At 39.1% G+C, this 24,212-nt stretch overlaps 1 protein-coding gene across 2 annotated transcripts in view; it reads right to left on the reverse strand.

The window, feature by feature from the left end:
• The window catches only part of igf2bp1 (insulin like growth factor 2 mRNA binding protein 1), a 94,309-nt gene extending 72,118 nt beyond the window's left edge, over window positions 1-22,191 (reverse strand). The window contains exons 1-2 of one of the 2 annotated variants that reach the window (XM_008113503.3): window positions 21,473-22,191; window positions 19,027-19,087 (exon numbers count right to left, since the gene is read on the reverse strand). In XM_008113503.3, coding sequence (XP_008111710.1) covers window positions 19,027-19,087; window positions 21,473-21,647 — 236 coding nt within the window. In that variant the 5' untranslated portion in view covers window positions 21,648-22,191. Of the gene's footprint in view, window positions 1-19,026; window positions 19,088-19,540; window positions 19,561-21,472 lie in introns of those variants that run through there. The other variant, XM_062958171.1, reaches the window with a different exon arrangement.
• Between the last annotated feature and the right edge of the window lie 2,021 nt (window positions 22,192-24,212).

Below are 24,212 nucleotides of genomic sequence, written 5' to 3' on the forward strand. Positions count from 1 at the left end.
ATTTTAAAGTTATCTGGAAATAAAAGCTCCCAGTGTACCAGTTAGCATGAGATTTGGCTTTGGGATTCTGGGAGTTGTAGCCCAAAAAGTAACTTTTTCATCTACTACAACATGAAACAATACAAAACTGGAGGGGTTTTCTGCAGAAACTCTATGACAAAAATCACCAGAAAGATGACTTTATTTCATTTCTTTATTAATTAATATTTGTACATAACTCACACAGGTGTAGTGTGCTATTTAATGAACAACTGACAGATTATTTAATTAATATACTCTCATTTCACCTTATAGCTGTACACCTCAGGTGGAGGTGCAAGCAATAATTACAACTTAAAACAATTCTGAAATAATCTAAACAATTCCAGAGTCATAATAAAAACAACAATAGAATATATATGCTTCTATTACCTTAGCAAAACCTGCAAATGGCTACAACTTAAGGTCAAAAAAATCACTTGCTTTACTTTTATTACCTTTGGATACAGCTTTTCAATAGTATCCTACAAAAGCTTAAACATGATTGGTACCCATTTCAGACTGATCATCCGTTTAAGCCGCAGGACTGAAATCAAAATTTCACATGCCTAAGTCCAATATCTCATCCACTGGGGGCTGCACTGTGAAATAGCAATTGTCAAAGTGCTAGCTAGCCTAAATCTCTTAATTGTATTAATATGAAAAAGAAAATCCATGTCTGACTGATCATCTGCATTTGGGATCAGGAAGTAATCCCCCTGCTTTGGTTTCCTGGAAAACAGTTAAGACTGGACAGTAACCAACTGGGACTTTGGAAGGGATGTGTACACAGCCTTGTGTAAATTACTGGGAGTCATTTGTACTACTGACACATTTCTATGCCGCAGCTGCCTTCAAACTATTTGTTGGTCGTGTATGCCTTTAAATGATTTCAAACAATGTTAAGGCAAAACTATTATGGGAGGGGGAAAGATCTGTTTAGAGGGGCTCTCTGCCCTTATCTTCCTCTTGCGCAGGGGTCCCCAAACTTGGGCCTGCTAGCCAGATGCAACTCTCCAATGTCATTTACTTGGCCCCCACCCTAAACATTAAACTTTGGGTCGCCCTAAGTCTAAAACGACTGGAAGGAAAACAACGACAATCCTAATTAACTTGACTATCTCGTCAGTCAAAAGCAAGCCCACACTTCCCACTGAAATACTTATGTTTATGTTAGTTAAAATTGTACTTCATTTTAAATAATGCATTGTTCTTTGGTGTTTTTTGTTTTGGTTTTTTTTTGGGGGGGGGGAGGTTGCACTACCAATAGGATGTATGTGCACAGGAATTCATTCATGCTTTTTTCAAATTATAGTCTCACCACCACCACCACCACCATCAACAACCTGAGGGACCGTGAACTGGCCCTCTGCTTAAAAAGTTTGAGAGCCCTTGCTCTTGAGGCTGAGAGAGTGCAACTTGCCCAAGGTCACTCACTTACTTTGAGATAAAGGCAGATATATAGACAATAAATAACAAGTAAAATCTAAAAAAAAAAATCCATAGCTTGAAAATATTGCCCCTCAAAATTTCCAAACAACAGCCCTTCATTTCCACTGGTGTTTGGTTCCAAAATTGTTTGCAAATACCAAATTTCATGGGTACTCAAATCCCATTATTATACAATGGCATAGTAAAATGGTGTACCTTACATAAAGTGGTAAAAGTATGTTTTGCTTTCTGGGATTTTTTTTTTGGGGCAGGGGATGGGGGGTTGTGCGTATATTTTCAAGCCATGTATGATTACATTTTTACATACAAGATCTGTGGATACAGTGGGCCAACAATATAAGGGACACCATTTTACTACATCATTGTACTTAACAGGAATTGCACAAGAAAGGATGTTCCATTCTCCAAAGCCAAGAGGGAAAAACAGAGGCCAGTGGGCTTCTAAGTAGGCTAATAAAAAGAATAAACAGCTTGTAGCCAATAGAGAAAGGACAAAACAGGTTTTTCAGATTTTACCAGCTTGTTTGGTTATCAGTGCTGTTCATGAAATAATGAGTGAGAGATCCATCCCTTCTTTGTTAATTTTTTAGTCACCTGCCTTGAATCCTAGATTACCTCAGACAAGTAGTTACATGTAACACTGTCTTACACCAAGTCATAACTAGATGGACATACAGGAGAAAAGTGACATACGAATTCAATAAAGAAACAAAGTTTGGTCTATCTACTTCAGTGTTCTTTACCTTTACTAGTAGCCATTCTGAGTCTCAAGCAGAAATCATCTTCAGCCTTGCTGCCTGACATGCCCCATACTCAACTTTATTTTTTGCTGTACCTATTTGTCTCTATCAAAACATAGGTGCCACTACCAATAGAACCATGCCACAGAAGATGTTTAGCAATGTCACTCACACCCACTTGTGAGCCTTACTTCTTTATCCTGCAAAGCCACAAAACAACTGTGCCCTGACACCTTCCTCTACTATAAGGAGCTATTGTGTATCAGCAGCAACTGTGAACCACAATCCGTGGCAACAGTAGGAACCCCAATGGTTGTCAACAGATTTCAAAGCAGGATCCACAGTATTGATGGCTACTGAGATGTGTTCCATGCAGCCAGCCCTCCCCTAGGAAGCTGCCAATCCCTCCTTTAACTGATTTTAGCATAAGACTCTTGTGTTCCACAAATAAATTATAGCCCATTCGCTCATCACACTCACAAATACATCTGTCACACATACATTGGGGTTTGGTGAACTTGATACTACCCAATGAAACTGTCAGCTCTACACAATGCATAACCAATTTATGGAATTCACTGCAACAAGATGTGGGATAAGCCACTGACTAAAGCCCTATTTCAAGTACTCATAAAAAGAATTAAAATCAACATGTAAGGAGGAGTGTGCACAAGCCCTTCTCTCCTGGCTCTTTACATTTGTAGATAAGAGTTTTAAGAGGACAGTGTAACTAAAACTCTTTATTTTTCAGGATTTTTTTTCTTGCAGAGATAGAATTTCTTGCTGTGAATCTATGTGTGAATAAAATCACAATGGGGGTTAAGGGGAACTGATAAAGCTAACATGCTCTTCTCATGTGTTAATATAGTTCTTTTTGTTAATATCTAATTAATCTTAAAAACAGAAGAATTCATGACTGAAAAGTCTATCAAGAGATATCTGAAATTAATCTAAATTGAACCTCTTTTTAAAGGGCAAAAATTGCAAGGCCTGCAACATGTGTAACGACAACTCCCAACAATCTTCTCCATTGGTTATGCTGGCTAGACCTGATGGGAACTGCAGTTAAACAACATCAGCAGGGTTACACAATTCCCATTCTTTCTCTATCTTGGGAGGATATACAGTAGGGTGTCACTTATTCAACATAAACGGGCCGGCAGAACATTGGATAATAAGGAGGGATTAAGGGAAAGCCTATTAAACATCAAATTAGGTTATGATTTTACAAATTAAGCACCAAAACATCATGTTATACAACAAATTTGACAGAAAAAGTAGTTCAATATGCAGTAATGCTATGTAGTAATTACTGTATTTACAAATTTAGCACCAAAATATCATGATGTTTTGAAAACATTGACTACAAAAATGCATTGGATAATCCAGAACGTTGGATAAGTGAGTGTTGGATAAGTGAGACTCTACTGTACTACTACTGAATGCCAATTACAGGAAACAAATGGTGTGTTGTCTTCATGTTCTGCTTGAATGATCTGGACTTATTGGAGGGATCTTAGGAAATAGTGTATAAAGCAAAGTGTCTGCACAGATCTAGTGATTACTAAACTCAGTGTTTCCAGAAGTTGTTGAAGCTCCAAACAGCATAGTGCTTGGTAACAGATCTGGGAATCCAAGCACCCATAGACCTATAGTCAGATGCCACAAGGTTTTTCTGCTACTAAAAAGTGCACAGGGCATGCTTGTAAAATACATAGAAGGCATGCACTGTGGAGTGGGGATTAGCTCCCTATCACATGGCCTGTGCATGATTGCCAGCATACACCTCCCCTTTATAACTTCTGGTGCTCTCTCTAGTCCTACATACAGAGAAGATTCGTTCATATGTGGAAACTATGGCTCAACTCTTAGTACACTGGGTCAGCATGCCTTCCAAAGTTTTTTAAAAAAACATTTAACCAAAGCATTTACAAACCTATCTCAATGACAGCCACAGTCTAGCCATTGTTCCACAAACAACAGAGAAACTCACATTTCTAGTTCAATTTCTCAACATCCCAAGCCAGGATCCTGAACAATAGGGACATACCATAGGAAGAGTTCTCATCCCATGTTAGACCATCAGACCACTCAAACTTGTATTGTCTACCCCAGTGGTTCCCAAACTTATTTGGCCTACCAACCCCTTTCCAGAAAGGGGGCATGGATTAGACGGGTGGGCGTGGCTCCTGCTCAAGAGGGCGGGGCTGAGCCTCTCCCCTAGTCCAAAATGGGCAGCCAGGACTGGGATGGGCGGAGTTACGAGCTCTGAGGCAGGGCTGAGCTTCTATCCCTGAAAGGACATAGGGGGCGAGGCTAGAGCAGGGGCGGGGCCTCTTCCCAAGTGCCTGACGGGGCTGAATCTTTATACCCCGCCCCCGTGTTCTAACAAGCGCCTCAGGGGAGGTATACAGAGGCTCAGCCCTGTCTCCCCCTCTTGGGAAGACGCCCCACCCCCACCCCTAGCCCCGTCCTTTAGTCCTAAAAGGCCTCTCAGGAGAGGTATAGATTCTCAGCCCTGTCTCGGGCTCTTGGGAAGAAGCCATGCCCACTTCTCTATCTCCGCCCCCTGTGTCCTAACAGGCGCCTCAAGTGCTCAGCCCTGTTTCCAGCACTTAGGAAGAGGCCCCTCCCCTCCCCTGGCCCTGCCCCCATCTCCTAACAGGTACCATCACCGCCCCCCTGAATCACTACAGCACCCACCAGGGGGAGGTAGCGCCCACTTTGGGAATCACTGGTCTACCCAGACTCATGGGAGATTGCTAGGATCTCATTTTAACAAAGATTATACCTCAGACATTCTCCACACAAAGGCCACAATCCCAGATGGCTCTTCATAGTCTAGTAGTGCTACGAATGGAACTACAGTATTGCTATGTTAAGACATGTATTAGTCCCAGACTTGTCATACATCCATTTTGTGCCTGGTTGAAAGCAGCGGGAACTGCAGAACTGCCTGGCTATGTCCCCATAGTAAGGTGCAAAGTAATCACATCATCAACTGAACATTGCAGGGGTCCTCCAAAGATCATAGCAGTTGATGCAATCATTAAATGTCTGACTACAGCAAAGATGTTAAACCCGTATTCACTGAAGACTACACCAGCATTATAGTTGCCTTCAAAGGGATGATCATTATTTTAAGACTGTATGGATGTAAGTATGTTTCCATGACACTGAAAGTTTCATGGGCCACACAAAATTATGTGGAGGGCTGGATTCAGCCAACAGGACTTGTGTTTGACATGTGAACTACGGTGAGATAGACAAATGGCTCTGCAATGCCCTCATTCTTTACCAGGCACAGAATGGATATGGGAAGGTGAGACTTCAGGAGGTCTGCAGTAGATTGGGGATGGCTTTGATTGCTACAGAGAGAGAAAGGGCATATCAGCCTGCCTAGTGACTAAAAGTAGATATACGCAGGCATAAGATTAACTTATGCCTGTATACATCTCCAATAGGATGTCAGCCAAATCATGTCTAAAACTCTACAATAAAGATCTCAGACACTGGCTAGTGCAAAGTCAGCAATTAAATATCTGAGCATTATAATTACAAGCCAAACTTTTATGCAGATGTAGAAAATCTGTGGCCTTCCAATTCTTATTGAACTGCAAGTCCTATCAGCCCTAGCTAACATGAAGGAAGATGAGGGGTGTTGCACAGAACATCTGGAGGGCTACAGATTGTTCATGCTTAGCATAGTATGTGCTTTAAAATTATAATTATATGCATGTAAGTATATGTATGTACAAGTCTATAAATACAGGCACATCAAGAAACCTTCTTGTGATAATAACTTTCAGAATCTCTGACTCAGTACAGCCCTATACTGACAGCAGGTTTCTTGGAAGATGCCATTCTACAAAAGTAAGTGTTCTTAGCTTTGCTTCAGACTACCTGATCTCTACTTTGTTGCCTGCCCGCTGTTGGATCACTTGTCCAGACATTGCAATTTTTCCCACTGTTTCCCAATCGTGTTCCTTATCTTTTTCTTCTACTTTCTTTTTTCCTGGTATGATCCATATGGAGGAAAACCTAATAACCAAAATTTTAGAGAATTTACTAACTAACTAACAGCGCTATTAATATACAAAAATATAAGTTTCCCAACATCAGGAAGGAGAAAACTGAAAATAGCAGATTACTTTTTGTCTCGCTATACTTTAAAAAATTATGCATAAGTAAAAGTCACACAGCCAAAAACCACATATATTTGGAAAATGTGCACAAGTATATTTTAGACTATCAAGGAAATGTCTAAAAATATGATATGATAAAAACTGTATTAAAATCTCTCTTTTGGGGGAAATGTGTACCAAACCATGAACAAATTCCAAACAGAAAGAAACTCAATATAGGAGTTGGATGGGACAACGAATGTTGATGGGAGAAAAACAACAAAAACAAAATGACAGACTTTCACATCCCTATTTTACTTTTCGAAGTTTTCCATTTCTGTTTTCTTTCCTCCTCCTGGCCTTAATATTCATAAACAAATGTTCTGCCACACAGCAAGGAGGGACATTGTACACTCTGTTTTCTACTAGAATAAGAGAATTCATATTACAAGATTCTCCCTGGCACTTCCCTAAGTGCTGATTCAACCAGTCCTGAAATGTATACCATCTAAACCTCAGCTACCACAAAATACGGATAAATGCTGGGTTCTATTATTCATAAGATCTCTTTTTTATTGCATGGTGGAACCCTGGTGCATTAATGCCGCCACCACTAGAACCATCACCTTAAGGGCCCAGTGCACTTAAGGAACACTAGCTAAAGGTCTAGTATCACAACGGGTGAGATTCTCTGCACTTCCCCAAATCTTTTCCTATGAGTCATGGAGAAAGTAATCAGGATTCAGGTGCAATTTCTTAAACCCCTCTCTTGGCCAATATTAATTATTCAGGAATAATACTTTAGAGCAAACTCTTGTGCTTTCATTAGTTTTGATATAGCAAAAACAACCAGCCACTCATTCTTAAAGGTGTCACAGGGCTATTTCATGTTGCTAATGTTTTATACCTAGACACAGCACCAAAGGTTTAAGCCCTTGGAATTTTTATTTTAAGCAACGCACCCTTTGAAATGATATTTCTGTGCACAAAATGGGAGCTGCAATGCTGTGACAGAACCACAGTGGCAGTTGCTCTTGATGAATTGCTCTGGGGTCAAAAGCTATAAGCTTGTATATTTAGCCGGAGACAAAAAGAAAATGTAAAGCAATTTGTAGACTGGAAACCACTAAGAAAATGAATCATAAACTGGACTTGTGTGCTTTACAGAGAGATTGGGATCATGTCATGGCCTCCTGAATCATCAACAAACTGATTTCCTTTCCGCTAAAATTAAAAGATTTGAGATTGAATCAAAAAGAACTACAGGTTAGGGAATATATTTCCATCCAACCCTGCTTTATTGTACCAGATTTCTTGTAATAGCCCATAAGGAAGAAATAGGGAATCTCTTTCAGTCTGAGGACAAAATTCACAGGGTTCCACATGACAGCAGTAGGTGAAATACTTTGCTACTGTTGTTGTGGACCTTAAAAAATACTTGAACTTATGGTGACCATAAAGCAAACCTTTCTGGGGTTTTCTTAAAATAATTATTCAGGAACGGTTGCCCTTGCATTCTTCCAAGACTGAGAGTGTGTGACTTACCCAGTTGATTTCCACAGTCAAGAGGAGATTCAGTCCATGGTCTCCAGAATTGTAGGACAAGGCTCAAACCACTATACTACACATACACTGGCTCTTGGTGCAATACTAACGAAGGTAAAAGATAGGGAAGCTGACAGGCAAACAAATATATACAGTCGTCCCTCAGCATTTGCAGTTTTGATTTTTGAGGAATTGCTTCTCAGCAGGGGATTGGGTTGGATGGCCCATGAGGTCTTTTCCAACTCTTATGATTCTATTATTATTTATGGATTTGGTAAAAAAAATATTCTCTTTGGGAACGTCTAGGTCATCCTGTGTGAATCTATGGTCAATTTCCTCCAATCATGCTAGCAAAGGTGTCAAATTTATGGCCTTCCAAGTGTTTGGGCCTCCAACTGCCAGAAGCCCTAGTCAACTTGTCCAATGGTAAGGAATTCTAGGAGTTGAAGTCCAAAACACCTGGAGGATCACAAGTTTGATACCACTGTGAGATTTCTAGGGATAACAACTGTCTGCAACAGTTTCTCAAACTGTGCTCCTCCAAGTGTTTTGGACTTCAGCTCCCAGAAATCACAGCCAATTTACCAGCTGTTAGGAATGGTGGGAGCTGATGTCCAAAACATCTGGAGGAGCACGGTTTGAGAAACTCTGGTCTATAAATCTTTAATAAGGTCAGATTCCAGCAGAAGTTGACCATAGAGTTGTGCTGAAAAACCTAGAAATCTCTAGAGGGGTGTTCTCTTAAATAAAATAGAAATTTCTTTATTCACAATTTTTTTCTTTCATGGGGATTCTGTACCCCAACCCCACTGAATGTGGAGAGCTGACTATAATAAAATACATTTTGATTTAAATCATATTAACACAAGCCAACAGTTACAGAAATCTGGCATCCCTTTTACACAACACAAATATAGTACAGGGTGTTTGAAAAAGAACTCCCTAGTTTTAATGTGTTTATACTTAAAACTAGGGAGTTCTTTTTCAAACACCCTGTACTATGATTCCGGAGGAATCCTGGAGTTTGCAGTTTAGAGGTGGGTATTAGAATTCTCAGACAGGAAATTTAGATCCTCACAAAAATAAAAAAAATCCCAGAATTCCATAAAATGCAGTTTGTGGCAGTCAAAGAAAATGGATATTTAATTTATATCCTGTATTTCTCCCAGTATGGCACCAAGGCAGCTCACAATTTGAGTTTTTAAAAATTCAGTAAGATATGTTCCTGGCTGGATCTGGGTAATCTGAAACCACAGATATAACCAAATTGCCAGACTTAAAGCCCCAAAATACCACAGAGACACCTTGGAAAACATAGGAATTCTCTAGGTCCTGCAGGTTTACTCTACGGTAACTTCCAAGGGCAACATACAGGCGCAGGTCAGTGAAAAACTGGGTTCTGTATTTATGGGGGTGTTACTGTACAGTTAAAACAATGGGTAGTAAAAATGTTTGAAAATCAATTAAATAATCACAATAATATCAAAAGTGTTTAAATGCATTTAAAATACAATGATGATTATAAAAAAAGGTACACTCCAATAAAAAGGCCTTTTGGAATGGTTACTACTCCAAGAGCCTGGTAAATAGTGAGGTCATCACCTAGTAGCATAAAGGAGCAGACATTGAGCCAATCAAGCTTCCCGCAGGAGGGAATTCCACAATCTGGGAGAAAAACATCAAGAAGTCTCTTTTCCATGCCCTCACCACCTGTGACTGTTGTGGTGAGGGGAGTGAACAAAGTCCTCCTCAAAAACCCATAGATGGGTCCCAATTCTGGGGCACTTCTCTCAAAACGTCTGGTCCCAACCTATATAGGGCTACATACATTGTCTAGAAACAAACTGATAACTAGAGTAACTGCTTCAATAAGAGTTATACATTTCCTGAGGAATCAGTACCATGATAATTAAGGGCCCCTGAACAAAAGCTTGGAAGTCAACAAATGATGGTGTGAAGGGGTTGGTTATTCCAGGAGCAGCAGACAGAAAAGCCAGCCTCAGCTTCGGGTCCTGAAGATCACCATTTCTCATAAGGTAAATCAGAGTATTATCCCCTCACAAGGTGCAGATGGGTAAACTAAGGAGATGGAGAGGAATACAGCCTAAAAGGTATGAACTGGGCACTTTCTTATGCAAAAAATAGTCATTTGGCCACTATGCTACACCTAGGTAGTATTTTTTTTTTACTATTTCACATGTTCTCATAATGTCAGGATTGTTTTTATATTATGAATTGGGAAATGAGAATGTGAAATAGCGATTGCACAAGACGACACTAGAAACAAAAAAAACTGACTCACGCTTTCTCAAAAGGCTCTGTATCATACTAGCTTTCAGTCAACCATATGTGGATTTACAGAAGCGTATGTCCCTGCCCAAAGTCAGCTAGTAGATTCTGCACATGGCTTATGACAGTTTTAACAGAAAGCTTGGTCATGACAAAACATGTCTTAATTCAACCTATTTTCTAACGTTTGCAGGGGACAAAAATGTCATGCGTAATACTGCTTCAGCTGGAAAACTGGAGGAAAACACCACTGAAAACTGTGAGGTATGTCCTCAGACTTTAACACAATATTCCTGTGAATCTTTGCTTAGTCCAGAGGAGCTAAAGGCATGCTTAAATTTGAAAGAAACAAATGGGATCAGCAGTGAAACTGTGGTCTTAAATCCCAGAGATTTAAATATGCATGTGTACACCTAGTTTCTTTTGGACTGTTCCCGCTCCTTGCAAAAGTAATAAATAGAGGATTGTATACTATTGGGGTGATTTTGCTAGCAGAATGCTCTTCTATTTAGTGATGCCTTCCATGAGCTGAACAGAGAGCGATTTTCAGCCATGTCCCTCCTGACTGCATGTGGTCTGAAGACTCCTCACACCTTCCAGAACCAATCTACAGTGGAATGTGGGAAGGGTGGGCTCCAGTGAGGGAATCACCCAGCCTCTCCCAAAAATTGATTCTTTCATCATTCCACTGACAAAAGCTTGTCAAAGAGGTTTCCTTAGGTGGAGAGAAACCAATTGAACATAACCTCAATTCCAATCTAATATTAAACTAAAATCTTCTTAACTGGATTGTACCACCCAAATTCTGGGACACTTGTATCCCAATTAATCAAGAGTCATGGGTGTTTCTTAGAAAAGTTACTTTCTGGAGTAGAATTCCTGGTAACCTTTGGTCAATCAGACTCCCTCGGTCATTACAGATGTCATGCCAACTGGAGGATGTTGAGAGTTGCAGTTCAAAAGGTAACTTTTCCAAGCTCAATTTTAAGGATGCCTGAAGTCTTTAAGAAACTGATATTCCTTAAAGATATTTCCAGGCAGCCCACTGGAATGGTAACTTTCACACCATGCAAGAGAAAACCCCTAAATGTTAGCATACCTTGGATAAAACCATGGATAGAATCCAATATTAAATACAACTGAAAGTCCCCTGAAACTGAAAGCCACTAACATCTCCCACAAGATTTTTCAAAAGTCAACATTTAATAATGTGCTATGGTGTCCATATTCGTTGTTGGATGTTTTTACTGAGAATGCTTTTAACTGCTTTTAATTCTGTTGATAGTTCAATTATATTTTAGCTATCACTTATTATTTTTAGCTGTTTTTAACTTCACTAAACTGCCATGTGTGCTAGAGCTAGGGGAAAGGCAGAGGAAGTATGTGCATATATACAAACAAACATCTATACAACTCCTCCAAATACATTATCATCATCATCAAAATTACAACAGAAACTCAGCATTCCTACCTAGGTCAACCAAAGAAGTCATTTTGCCCAACACATTGACATTAACACATATGTTCTAATGATCCATGTTTCTAAGACAGTTACTTAGCAGCTAAATCCAAGAGGAATGGGGCATAGGATGTGTAGGGCAGCTGCATAATGTGTAAACTTGAGACATACAGTATACATGGAAGCAGAGGGGTTTGGGGCATGACCAGTCAAAGAGATTTCTTATAAAACCTGCATGACAGTATGATCCCTAATAAGATAAAAGAACTGGCTTTAACAGGGTACTGATCATTTATATTTAGAGCACATTGGTGAATCTAGATATGAAAAAAGTTGCCTACCTTTCTCGAAGTAGTCCACAGACAATTACCAAAACAATGTCCAAATATTGATAAAAAATACACTACATCTCCCTATATGGGGATATAATGTTCCCAGACTTCACATAAATACACAAAACTGCAGATAACAGCAAACTTTGTTGAAATGGAGGACTTATGCCCCAATAATACCATAGAGTTGTGCTGGAGGTCCCACGGATACTCAAAATATTAAGAAGAAACATTGAAGTTCAGATAGTACTTTAGAAAAAAACAAAACACTGTGGACTGTTTCGGAGAATGTATGTCTTATAGCACCTTCCTTTCACAACTTTCAACCTTTACAATTTACAACATGTTGGAGAAGCAGTGTGTCTTGTTTAAACCTGAGAAAGGCAGAGCCAGGGTGATTGGTTTAAGTATTGGACTAGGACTCTGAGAGACCAGAGTTCAAATCCCTGCTCAGACATAGAAACCCACTGGATGACTTTGGGCAAATCACACTCTTCTTGAGCTATGAAACCCAAGGACAGGATAAGCAGAAGTCAGAACCGGGACAAAGCAACACCAAAGAGCATTCTTATTTAAGCCCATGGATACCACACTGAAGATGCACATCAAGGGGGGGAAAACTAAACAACCCAATTCCAAAATAATCAACCCTTCAACACCAGAGGTCCTCAATTACAGACTATACCTACAGCAAAAAGTGTCATACAGCCAAAAGAAGATTTGAGCTCAGATTTCTGAAAGAACCACCCCACTCACTGCACAATAAATCACTTTTGAAACTGAAGAGACTTTCAAAAGCATTGTTACATGACATGATGAGAATCAACTGTTCAAAAAACACTGCTTTGGCTAAAACCTGAAACAAGATATTGGATTCCTGGCTTTAACAGCTCTGCTTATTTCATCTGGAGAGGAAGAATCTCCTTTTCTGCCATAGATTCAGCATATTGTATCCTAGAGTGCATTTACAATACATAGTTATACCAGTTCGAAATCACTTTATCCGTCATGGATCTATCTTGTGGAATCCTGTGATTTTTTTTTTAGTTTGACAAAATACTGTATTTCTATGATTCTAAGATTCCATCAATTCTAAAACACACTAATTTCAGTACCACCGATATATAGATATATACACACACCTACGTGTGTGTGTGTGTGTATCTATATATCTATATCTATATTGTGTGTGTATAGATGGTAAAATTTGGGTGTGTCTTAGAACTGAAGAAACCCTATACAATTGTCTGCTACAGAGCTTTAGCACTATAGTTCTCCAAACTGTACAAAACTGTGTGTTGTAGACACTGTCTTAGCCCCTCTAGAATTCTTTCAAAGTTTCACGCCAAAGTATAGATCACTGGATTCCAAAAAACAGAGCCATGGCTATTAAAATGATATTAATATGCTATACCTGTGTACCAGTCACACTGCTAGCTAATTGAAAACATCACTGGCAATGTACAAACAAGGCAACATAAATCCATTCCTAATATGTAATATTCACCTGAATATGCCAACAGCACCAGATTTCAGCTAATTTTGGAACTGGTGCAGGATGAGATCTGGTGAGTATTTGGATAGAAGACTGCCGATGAACATTTGGTGCTATAGGCTATATTTCAGAAGAAGAACCTGACAAAACCACCTCTGAGTATGCCTTACCTAAGAAAACTCCACGAAATTCATGGGATCATAATAAGTTGACAGGTGACTTGAAGGCACATACTCACACATATTACAAATGAGGATTATGTTAAGCTATTGAATGGAATTAGAATATGTCCATGAACAATAATTAGTACTATTGATTTAAGTGAATCTATTCTAGGCAGGACTGACCTCAGATCTAGTCTCAAATGGTCAAGTTTCTTTTCACAAATACTAGGTTCACATTTCTTTTTTAAATGATCCTTTCTCCATTTTATTTGCCATTTTAGGAGAGCTTAGAGCAAGTATGTAAAACCGTAACTACTGAGCATCCAACTTCAAAAGACTCAAGGTAATGCAGCCATGTTAAGGCATTATGGGAGCTGTAGTTCAAACAAAACATCTGGAAGGTGAAAGATTCTCCAGACTTTACTTATTAGCACCATCACTTCTAAAACTTGCTAATGTTGTTTCTCTTCTAGAAAAAATGTTCTTCCATTACCCTTTCACATGTTTTTTTTTTAAATAACGAGCATAATCAAGTAATAACTTTAAAAACTTTGGAATATAATCTTATGCATGTTTACTCGGAATTTTACTATGTTTGGCAGTCTTTCCTTGTAGATAAGGAGGCAGACAGTAAAAGCTTAAGAAGCATTTCATGGCATCACCAAGGGAAAGACATTCCATTCATAAAGTCAGGAAGGATCTCAGGAGGCTAGTTATTAGCTACTAATAGCACCGTCTATAAAAGGGCTGGAGGTTCGTTCTGTGTGTGTATGTGTGTTTTTTAAATGCTTTGGTAGTTCAAAAGATGAAGTTGTGTTATTTTTTCCAGGGACTTTCTTGTTTTCCAAACTTTACCAAATACTTGCTAGTACAATTCTGGAAAACATCAATATTTCTAAGGTACTTTGAGCGAAATGACATATTCAACTCTCCTTTTTTGAGGAATAAAAGAAGTTTGTCCTTGTAAATTTGTTTCCTTACTAATTTAAACCAAACACCAATGGTGCTTCTTCATTTTCCTAAAATGTTTTCTCTTCTTTTCAGTAGTGAACACATTTTCTTTATTTTTTTTAACCAGAGCTAAAACTGAAAGACGTACATTGCATATAACTGTTCACTTTATTTCATTCCTTTGTCAGGTTTTGCTGATAGGAACTAAACAGGTGCTTGGAACTGTAACTCAAACTTTTACTCTAAGTGAATTTACTTGAGAGTAAGCCCCATAGACCAACTAGAACTGATATTTTAAGCAGAAATGTATTTCACATGCCTATCTACATTTTTTTTTTACTATAAATATATTACCTCCAATATATTCAGATTTGCCCAATGGGATTGTTTCTACATTAAAAGTGAACATGCCTTCTCCAGTTCATGAGATTTCCTGTATGCCAAGTGCTCAAATATATCTACCACTGAAGTAAGGCATGCAAACCCATGGGATTATCCATGTCAAAATTTAGGAACTACATTTTCACACTAAAAACTTGGTTTCTGGAAAATCTTTGATTCCTTCGCCCATTCTTAGACTCTTTTCTTTTATGGTCAGCTATTTGTCCCAAACTCTCTGCCATCTCTATGGTTCATAGACCAGACGCAACAGGGAGGTTCTTTGGTTCTGTATAGTATTTTCTGCTTTTACTGAATCTACTATCATATCCTAAAACACTTCAGGGGACAAGCTTTTGTTGTCTGCATACAAAATGATGCAATACCAAACAGGAAGATCCACCAATGAACAATGCACATGGCAAAACAGAACCATTACAAAAACCAGCATTTAACGTGTGTAAGTAGATGCATCAAGCATGGTTTAAAAACTCCATCTTTTATTGTTGGCAGTGTGGCAAACAAGTGAATAGTAATTTGTGTTGAGAACTAGACAGTATTCTGAAGAGGGAAAATCTAGGTTTTTAAAAAATCTTTAGACTATGACCATAGATATTTACCAAGGAATAGATATATACAGAACTGCGCAGGTATCTACTTGTTGTGCAAATCTTACTTACACAATTTTCAGAAATATTTTCAACACAATATAGGATTTCACATGTTCTATTGCAAGTATCTAAACGTTTTGATTACAGAAAGACTTAAAATACAAGTCATGTACTAACTAGTGTACTGTCGATTTAAGATATCTGGAGCAAATTTTATGAGAATTTTACTGAAATTATGATCAAACTAAAAAAGAAAATTCACATAATTATATGTGCTATTTTTGTTGGTAACAAAACTCTGAAGTATACCTGTTGACAATTTGTCATAGAGCAATCTTCCCATTCGTATGAATTTTTAGCAACTGAGACACAATCACTTTTTCCTCATGTACTAAAGTTTCATTCTCCCTAAACTAGTCACTTCCAGCCTTCATATTTGGAATATTTGCTTGATAGATTCACTTAATTTCCCCTCATCTCGTTTTCATCCATTCACATTTGTCCTTCTCTTCCCCCACACCACTATTCTATTCACTTCAATCTTTTCAGTCTCAGACAACCCCACCCCTAACCTCCAAACATTTCTTAACATTCTTGAGTTCTTAAAACATCTTCCAGGTTGTTTTAATTAACCCTTTCCATCGCCAGTAGGAATTTGCTGACTATTTAAAGAATAAAATGGCAAAATTTTCTTTTTTTCAATGAACATGTAACTGAAAACACACACACGCATCTCTTCCTCTGTCCCTTCCCCCACAAATCTATATACATTTTTGTATTGCACGTTACAGCTCTCTTGTAAGTCCCCTTCCAGTCAATGGAACTTTTTGAAAGAACATTAAGATGGGAATGGAAATACTCCACCACCCCCCAAAGCATTTCCAATCCCCCAAAGCATTATAAACACCATGCTGAGCTGTAAGTCATGTATTTGTATGCAATTCATTCTTTTAATCAGGAAACTAAAAATGCATTTATCCACATGTATGTTTCCTATATTTAGAAAATACTAAGAGTAACCCAAGGTCTGTGGTTTCAGCCTTTATTTGTTGAGTTGCAAATGTTTACTATAGGAGTCTACAATAGCTAATTCATTAAAACCAATTTATAATGGCATTTGAAATAGTTCACAATTCAGGTGGAGATAAACCTTTAAGATATATATCCATTTTTTCTAGAGATCACTGGTAAATTCTGCCTTTGTTTTAATTTATATTGAAAATAGCCAGGTAGCACAGTTTATAAATTATAGACAAGCTATGTGAATGTCACCAGAATTGATACTCAGCCCTATGAAATCATCTACTAGCACGTATGAACATTTTAGGTAATTTCTAATTAATTGGGATCAACAAACAAGGCAAAATAGTTTTGTAATGAAACAAACCATGTGATTTGATGTTACATTATTTTAATTCCTGAAAGCACACAGATTAACAAGAAGCTTCCATTTTCCTAAAGTTTATTTTAAATCTCTACTTAAAACTGGCAGTATTTATAGGTCTGGAAGCTGGCTACACAATTCTCAAAGTTACCAATCATTAAAACTATGGTAGTCTAAATATGACTAGTTTCTGTTTTATATATTACCCCCAAACTGGAAAATCAAGTCCCAATGCAAGAATTCACAAACACACACACACAAAGCCCATAAAAATTCAATTTTGCAAAGCCGTTTTTTATCAATGGAAAAGTGATCTGTCTTGATAAACAAGCCATTCTTACTTGTTCTAACAACCTGCCAGAAAGATTGGGCATTTCCCCTTTTACTTCAACAAAAAAAGAAAGGTAATTTTTGTTTTGGGCATGTACAAAAGTGCAATTATACATCTAAAGCACAAGGTTAAAATTATCCTAAATTAATTTACAAATACAATCAAAACACATCAATTTTACTTCATTAAAGAATACTTTGGAAACTCAAATATGATCAGTGACTATTAAGAAAGGCTTGTTTGTCATCAGATGCATGTGTTTAAAAACTTACAATGCCAAATAGTTAAAGGTCTAGAAACCTGTTTGATTTCGCCAAACCTTACTAAAAGGTTTGATCTCTTTACTCATACACATACATATTAAGTATATAGTGTATTTTAAGTACAACATTCATCTAGTAATTAATCTGTATGAGTTTTTAGCATTACATAAAGTCTAAGGGGAAACACAATTCAGTAATTTCTCAAATCATTTACATTACGTACAACTGATTTGTAAAAGCAGCACTAAAGGAGAAATCAGAGTAGTTAAGTTCTTTTTCTCCTCCCTTCCACCCTGTTGCAGCCAACAGCCCCCCACCCCAATATTTATCATGCTTTGTTTCATATTGAAATTGCCTTCCCAATAACATTTCCCCCAATTGCCATGTAAAACCACAGCTAACGTATGTACCACACTATGAAAACTGTTACAAGCACTATTGATCACTCATTACAGAAAGCCATGCCTGTTAGTACAATAAAATAAATTAATCAAATAGATTTTGGGAGGTTTCCAATTCACAGAGAGAACTGCAGGAAGCCAGTCATAAAAAAATACTCCTCCATCAGCACATTCTGCTACAAAGTTTAAAAGTCCAAGAAAGTGGTTTAATAAGAAAGAGAAGGAAGTTGTTATGTCAATCACAGAAAAATAAGAAATTGAGCTATAGGCACAGGCATTTCATTTTGCTCCACCCCCTCTGCTTCTATTTTTGAAATGCGTGCTTGGAAAATAAGTGTTCACACTAATTTCTGGTTTTTTAAAAAAGTGTATTGTGAATGTTATTTGCTTTATAGATTTCATACAAACATGGAATAGTTATGAAATGTTTCTAAATGACAGAGCTCTTTATAATATCATTTCTACCCCAAAAGTGCCAAAATCAGTCTAGATAATCAAAATATTACAGAAAAGGGCCTGATATGTTTTAAATGCACTAATGCTACTTCAAAGACATGATCAAAGAAATAGATCTCCATAAAAGTGCAAAGTTGTAGACTATTTAGAGAAGCAACAACTGTAAAGCCCATACATCATTTTCATTTCTGGAAATTGAGCTAGTAAGTTTTTTTGTCTGTTCAACTTTAGGAAGAAAATTAAAACAGAAGTCAGAAGCCTTGGAATTATTTTTTCCAAAAAAAAACCACTATCTTGTCAAGTGGAGACTTTACCTAGACATTAGGTGACAATACAATTTAAACAATAAGCCTCCACTTTTCAAATGTTACTGAATACACTATTATTTTTTCTTTAATGTGTCAAAAACAACTTGAAGAATTTAAATGGAAAGAAAATGGACATTTTAACCATCAGAGTTCCTGCCCTAAACAATTTCCTTTTAGAATGGAGAATGAAAATGTAATTACACCCTTCAGAAAATTGAAATTTACCCACCCAACTTTGGAAATTTTTAGCATACATTTTTTCTGCTTTTGTTAACTTTTGCCTTTCAATACTAACAAAATTAAAGAAAGTAAAAGACTGGGTTACCTTTGCTTTTTAGGTACTGAGTGTTCAATCTCAAGCTGTTTTCCATGCAGCTCCACTTTCCCTAAAAATACAATTGTATTTTTGAAAAAAAAACATGCAAAGGGAAATGAGGGCACAACTTCCAATGCTGACCTCAGATACTGCCCCCCACTCTTAATATTTAATTCAACTTTATAGTGGAATTGAGGTGGATTTTACCAGTAACCACAAGGCCTGCTTTCCCCCATGATATTTACTTAAAATATAACTGGATTCCCCAAAAATGAACCAAAACAGGAGTAAAACCAAAGGGGATGAGGCTTTTGCAAGGTCATATTTTTAGCAAACATGTTGATTTCAAGTTAACATGGTAGAAGATCTATTTTATCATCATGGTGAAAGAAAATATGGATGACAAGGCCTCCTTGCTTGGTTAATTCCACTTCAACTTACTTGACATTCAGAAATATGCATACATATTTTAAAGGAATCCCATGAAAATAAAAGGTTCTAAAATTGGAAAAGAAAAATTCACCAGAATTGGATTTGGGTAGAAGGACCCAAGAGGTTTGTTCTCAGCAAAAAGTCAACCCCAGCCTTGTTCACTGTTTCCTATCTGCCTCTTCTCAATCTCTTAGCAGCATGGCGACCTTCCTTCACGCTAATGCACACATCACATGCCCCAGGAAAACCCAGTTTGAAATCAAAATGGCCAAAGTCCAACAGCTCTCTTTCTTCCTGCCCATTTCCCCTCTTTCCCAAGATACTTTCTTCTTACCCCCCACCAAAGTATCGTACAACCCTATGGGCCAAAAGATCAGACCATTTCAACATATGGAAAATCCCAAATGGCCTCAAAAGAAAAAGAGAGTGCGAAAGGGGGCGGGGGACACAAAGTGAATAACCCAACCTGAGCTTTAGTGTGGGGGAGGTTCACTTTGATTCATTTCATTTCCAGTGAAAGCAGGCCTGTAGTGTGTTTTAGGGGTACTAGGAGAGGCCTCCAGAGAAGAGAAGGAGGCCAAGAAAGCCTCTTTTTTCACCCATTTTGGTTCCTTCGCTTTCAACATTTCGTTGAGGAGGGGCACTTATTTCAGTACTATTATTGTTTTCAAAGAAGGAAGGGCCTGGTGTATAAAGTGTGGTGGTCAAATCATCCAAATCTTCCTCCCAATAAGGATCCTTTCGGGGTGGTGAGGAAAAAAAATAATAATTTTACAACAGGGCTCTTTGTAAAATCCAATGGAAGTTGATAGGCACTTCTCTAGGCCCCATTAAGTTGATTATTAAAGCTCTACACCAAGTCATGAAGGCAGAAAGACACCTTTCTTGATTTCTGAAGGCAGGATCGTCCTCCCAATAAAAAATCCATTAAGAGTGGGGAGAAAACAAAAAAAATTACAACAGGGTTCTTTGTAAATCCAATGGAATTTGATAGGCACTTCTCTAGGCCTCATTAAGTTGTTGATTTTGTTCTATACCAAGCAATGAAAGCAGAAAATACACCTTGGTTTCTGAAGGCAGGATCGTCCTCCCAATAGGGTGGGGAGGAAACAAAAATAATAATTTTACAGCAATTCTTTGTAAATCCAATGGAAGTTGGTGGGCACTTCTCTGGGCCCCATTAAATTGTTTATTATTATGCTCTACACCAAGCCATGAAGGCAGAAATGCTACCTTTCTTGGTTTCTGAAGGCAGGATCGTCCTCCCAATAAGAATCCATTGGGGTGAGAAGGAAACAAAAAAAAAATGTCCTCCCAATAAAGATCCATTAGGGGTGGGGAGGAAACAAAAAATATAATTTTACAACAGAGCTCTTTGTAAATCCAATGGAAGCTGATGGGCACTTCTAGGCCCCATGAAGTTGTTTATTAAAGCTCTACACACCAAGCCATGAAGGCAGAAAAGACAACTTTCTTAGTTTCTGAAAGCAGTATCGTCCTCCCAAGAAGGATCAGTTAGGGGTGGGGAGGAAACAAATAATAATAATTTTCCAACAGAGCTCTTTATAAATCCAATGGAAGTTGGTAGTTACTACTTCTGAAGGCCCCATTAAGTTGTTTCTTACGCTCTACACCAAGGCAAAAAAGACACCTTTCTTGGTTCCTGAATACAGGTTGGCATAAGAAACTGGGGGCAGGTTTGAAGACACAAAAAAACCCCACATTTTGGAGGGGATGAATCAAAAGTGAACTTTCATTGATGACACTGGAGAGAAGTAGAGAAAAAAACAACAGGGCGCAGTGTGGCTGAAGGCATCTTTCCACGCTTTTAGTCCTTAGATACAAGGAATGCCAAACAGCCAAGGGTCCTGGTGGGTGGCTTTTCTTAGTGGTGTATGATTGGGCTTCTCTTTTTTTTGGGGGGGGGGGGGTCTTAGAAATAATACAAAATAACAGAAAAGGGGGAGAAGTGGGAAAGGGCAACAAGGAAAAAAAATAAATATGGGGGAATCCATTGGCTTACCCGAAAAAGTTTCGATGGCTTTCATGGCCCATTGCTCATCTGGGCAATCGACAAAGGCGTAGCCAGACTTCACCAGGAACTGGCCCGAGAAGGAAATCTTGTGGTCGTTGAAGACTTTCTCCAAATCCGCGGGAGTCACGTTCTCGTTGAGGTTCCCGATGTAGAGCTTGTTCATGGCTGGGGATGATGCCTTTTGCTCAAAATGTTGGGTAGGTCCAAAGAGGGAGGAGGGAGGAAGTCCCGGGAGGTGGGAGGGAAAGAGAAAGGGGGGGAGAGAGAGAGAAAAAAAACCTCACACACCGGGGAAACTTTGGACAGATTCTTCAAATATAATAAAAAGTTTCTGATTCTATTTCGGTGGCCCAGTGAATAAGGAAACGTGGTGGGGAAAAAGCCCAGTTATTTTTGGGTGTGGGAAGGAAAGGAGAGGGGGGATAAGCTAAGAGGAAAGAGAGGGGGGAGAAAATGTTCCGTTTTTGCAGAATCAATAAGGCTGGTGGTGGGTTTAGATGCAACTTGGTATGGCGGGCTTGGGGAAAAAATGGCTTATTTTCCCCCTCCTCCCTTTCTTTCTCCCTCCCTCCCTCCCCTTCTCTCGCTCTCTCTCTGTCTCTCTCTTCCAGCGGCCCCCCAACTCCTTTTGAGTCGCAACTCATGTGTCACACTCAACCCACACACACACATCCAACACACAGGCAGGCATCCACACACAGGACGCCTCCTCGCAGGCTAGAGGCCGCCTTTGGCGCCGCCCCTAAATAAAATCGACCTGGAAAAATGAGTGAAAAATGTTTGCAAGAGGAAGCCACGTGGTGAGGGAAGAAAGAAGGCCACCCCCATAAGGGGAGGGGCAGGGGCTTACACACAGGCAGGAGAGAGGCAGCATCTTTTGAACAAAAACACACACACAAAAATAATGTGTTGTCGAAGGCTCCCATGGCCGGAATCAATAGGTTACTGTGAGTTTTCCGGGCTGTATAGCTATGCCCCAGAAGCATTCTCTCCTGGCCTTTCGCCTGCATCTATGGCAGAGGTTTGAGAGGTCTGTTGGAAGCTAGGCAAGTGGGGTTTATATCCCCACTGGAATGTTCAGGGTGGGAAAAAGAGCTCTTGTCTTTCTCCCCAACCGCCATAGATGTGGGCAAAACGTCAGGAGATAATGCTTCTAGAACAGGCATGGGCAAACTTGGGCCCTCCAAGGTGTTTTGGACTGCAACTCCCACAATTCCTAACAGCCGGTAGGCTGTTAGGAATTGTGGGAGTTGCAGTCCAAAACACCTTGGAGGGCCCAAGTTTGCCGGTAGGCTGTTAGGAATTGTGGGAGTTGCAGTCCAAAACACCTTGGAGGGCCCAAGTTTGCCCATGCCTGTTCAAGAACATGGCCATACAGCCCGGAAGACTCACAACAACCCAACTCTTGTCTGTTTGAGGCAGGTGTGAATGTTGTAATTGGCCACCTTGGTTAGCACTGAATAGCCTTTTGGCTTCAAGGTCTGGCTGCTTACTGCCTGGGGGAATCCTTTGTTGGGATGTGTTAGCTGGTCCTGATCGATTCATTCATTCATGACCAGAGAGCACTTGATGAACCAACCTGGACACAGCATATTATTTGAGAACACAGAAATGCTGGACCACTCTAACAACCACCAGGTCAGACTACACAGAGAAGAAGCCACTGGAATCCACAGGCATGTGGACAATTTCAACAGAAAGGAGGAAACCATGAAAATTAACAAAATTTGGCCACCAGTATTTTTTTAAAAAAACTCTAAAATCAGGACAATAAATAAAGAACAACACTCAGAAAACAGAAATTCCAAACATGAAACAATCAGGGCCAGCTAAAAAAAAAAGAACACCTTCTGAAATACTATTTTATTGACATTATTTTCCTTCCTCTCCCCTCCAGCTGGCCTTAGAAGAAGGGGAAGGAATCCTTTCAAGCCAAGAGAGTTTCTTTGCAGAGGCACATCTCCAGGAAGGACACCCCCTCCCCACGCCTGGGGTCTTTTTTTTTTCCTCCCTAAGACTCAGGCTCCAACCCAACCCCCACCTAAATCCCCCTTCCTTCTTCCTCCCCCTCCTCCTTTTCTTTGCCTGCTTCTCTCCAACCCTCCCCCCTGAGCTTCTTAAAGAGTCTGAATGAGTTGTGGAAGGCTTTCATGGCCGGAATCACTGGGTTGCTGTGAGTTTATCGGTCTGAATGGCCACGTTCCAGAAGCATTATCTCCTGACATTTCGCCTGCATCTATGGCAGGCATTCTCTGATGTTGTGAGGTCTGTTGGAAACTAAGCAAGAGGAGTTTATATATCTGTGGAAAGTCCAGGGTGGGAAAAAGAACTCTTGTCTGCTTGAGGCAAGTGTGAATGTTGCAATTGATCACCTTGATTAGCATTGAAAAGCCTTGCAGCTTCAAAGTCTGGCTGCTTCCAGCCTGGGAGAATCCTTTGTTGGGAGGTGTTAACTGCCCCTGATTGTTTCATGTGTGGGATTTCCCTTTTTCAGAGTATTGTTCTTTATTTACTGTCCTGATTTTAGAGTTTTTTAAATACTGGTAGCCATGTTTTGTTCATTTTCACGTTTTCATGGACCACTCTTAACAACTACCATACCGGAGTACGCAGAGAAGCCATTGAAATCCACAGGCATGTGGACAATTTCAACAGATAGGAGGAAACCATGACAATGAGCAAAATTTGGCTAGCAGTATTTAAAAAACAGTGCATAAAGAACACCACT

The sequence above is a fragment of the Anolis carolinensis genome, chromosome 6 (assembly GCF_035594765.1).
Source record: "Anolis carolinensis isolate JA03-04 chromosome 6, rAnoCar3.1.pri, whole genome shotgun sequence".
NCBI classification, from domain to species: Eukaryota; Metazoa; Chordata; class Lepidosauria; order Squamata; family Dactyloidae; genus Anolis; species Anolis carolinensis.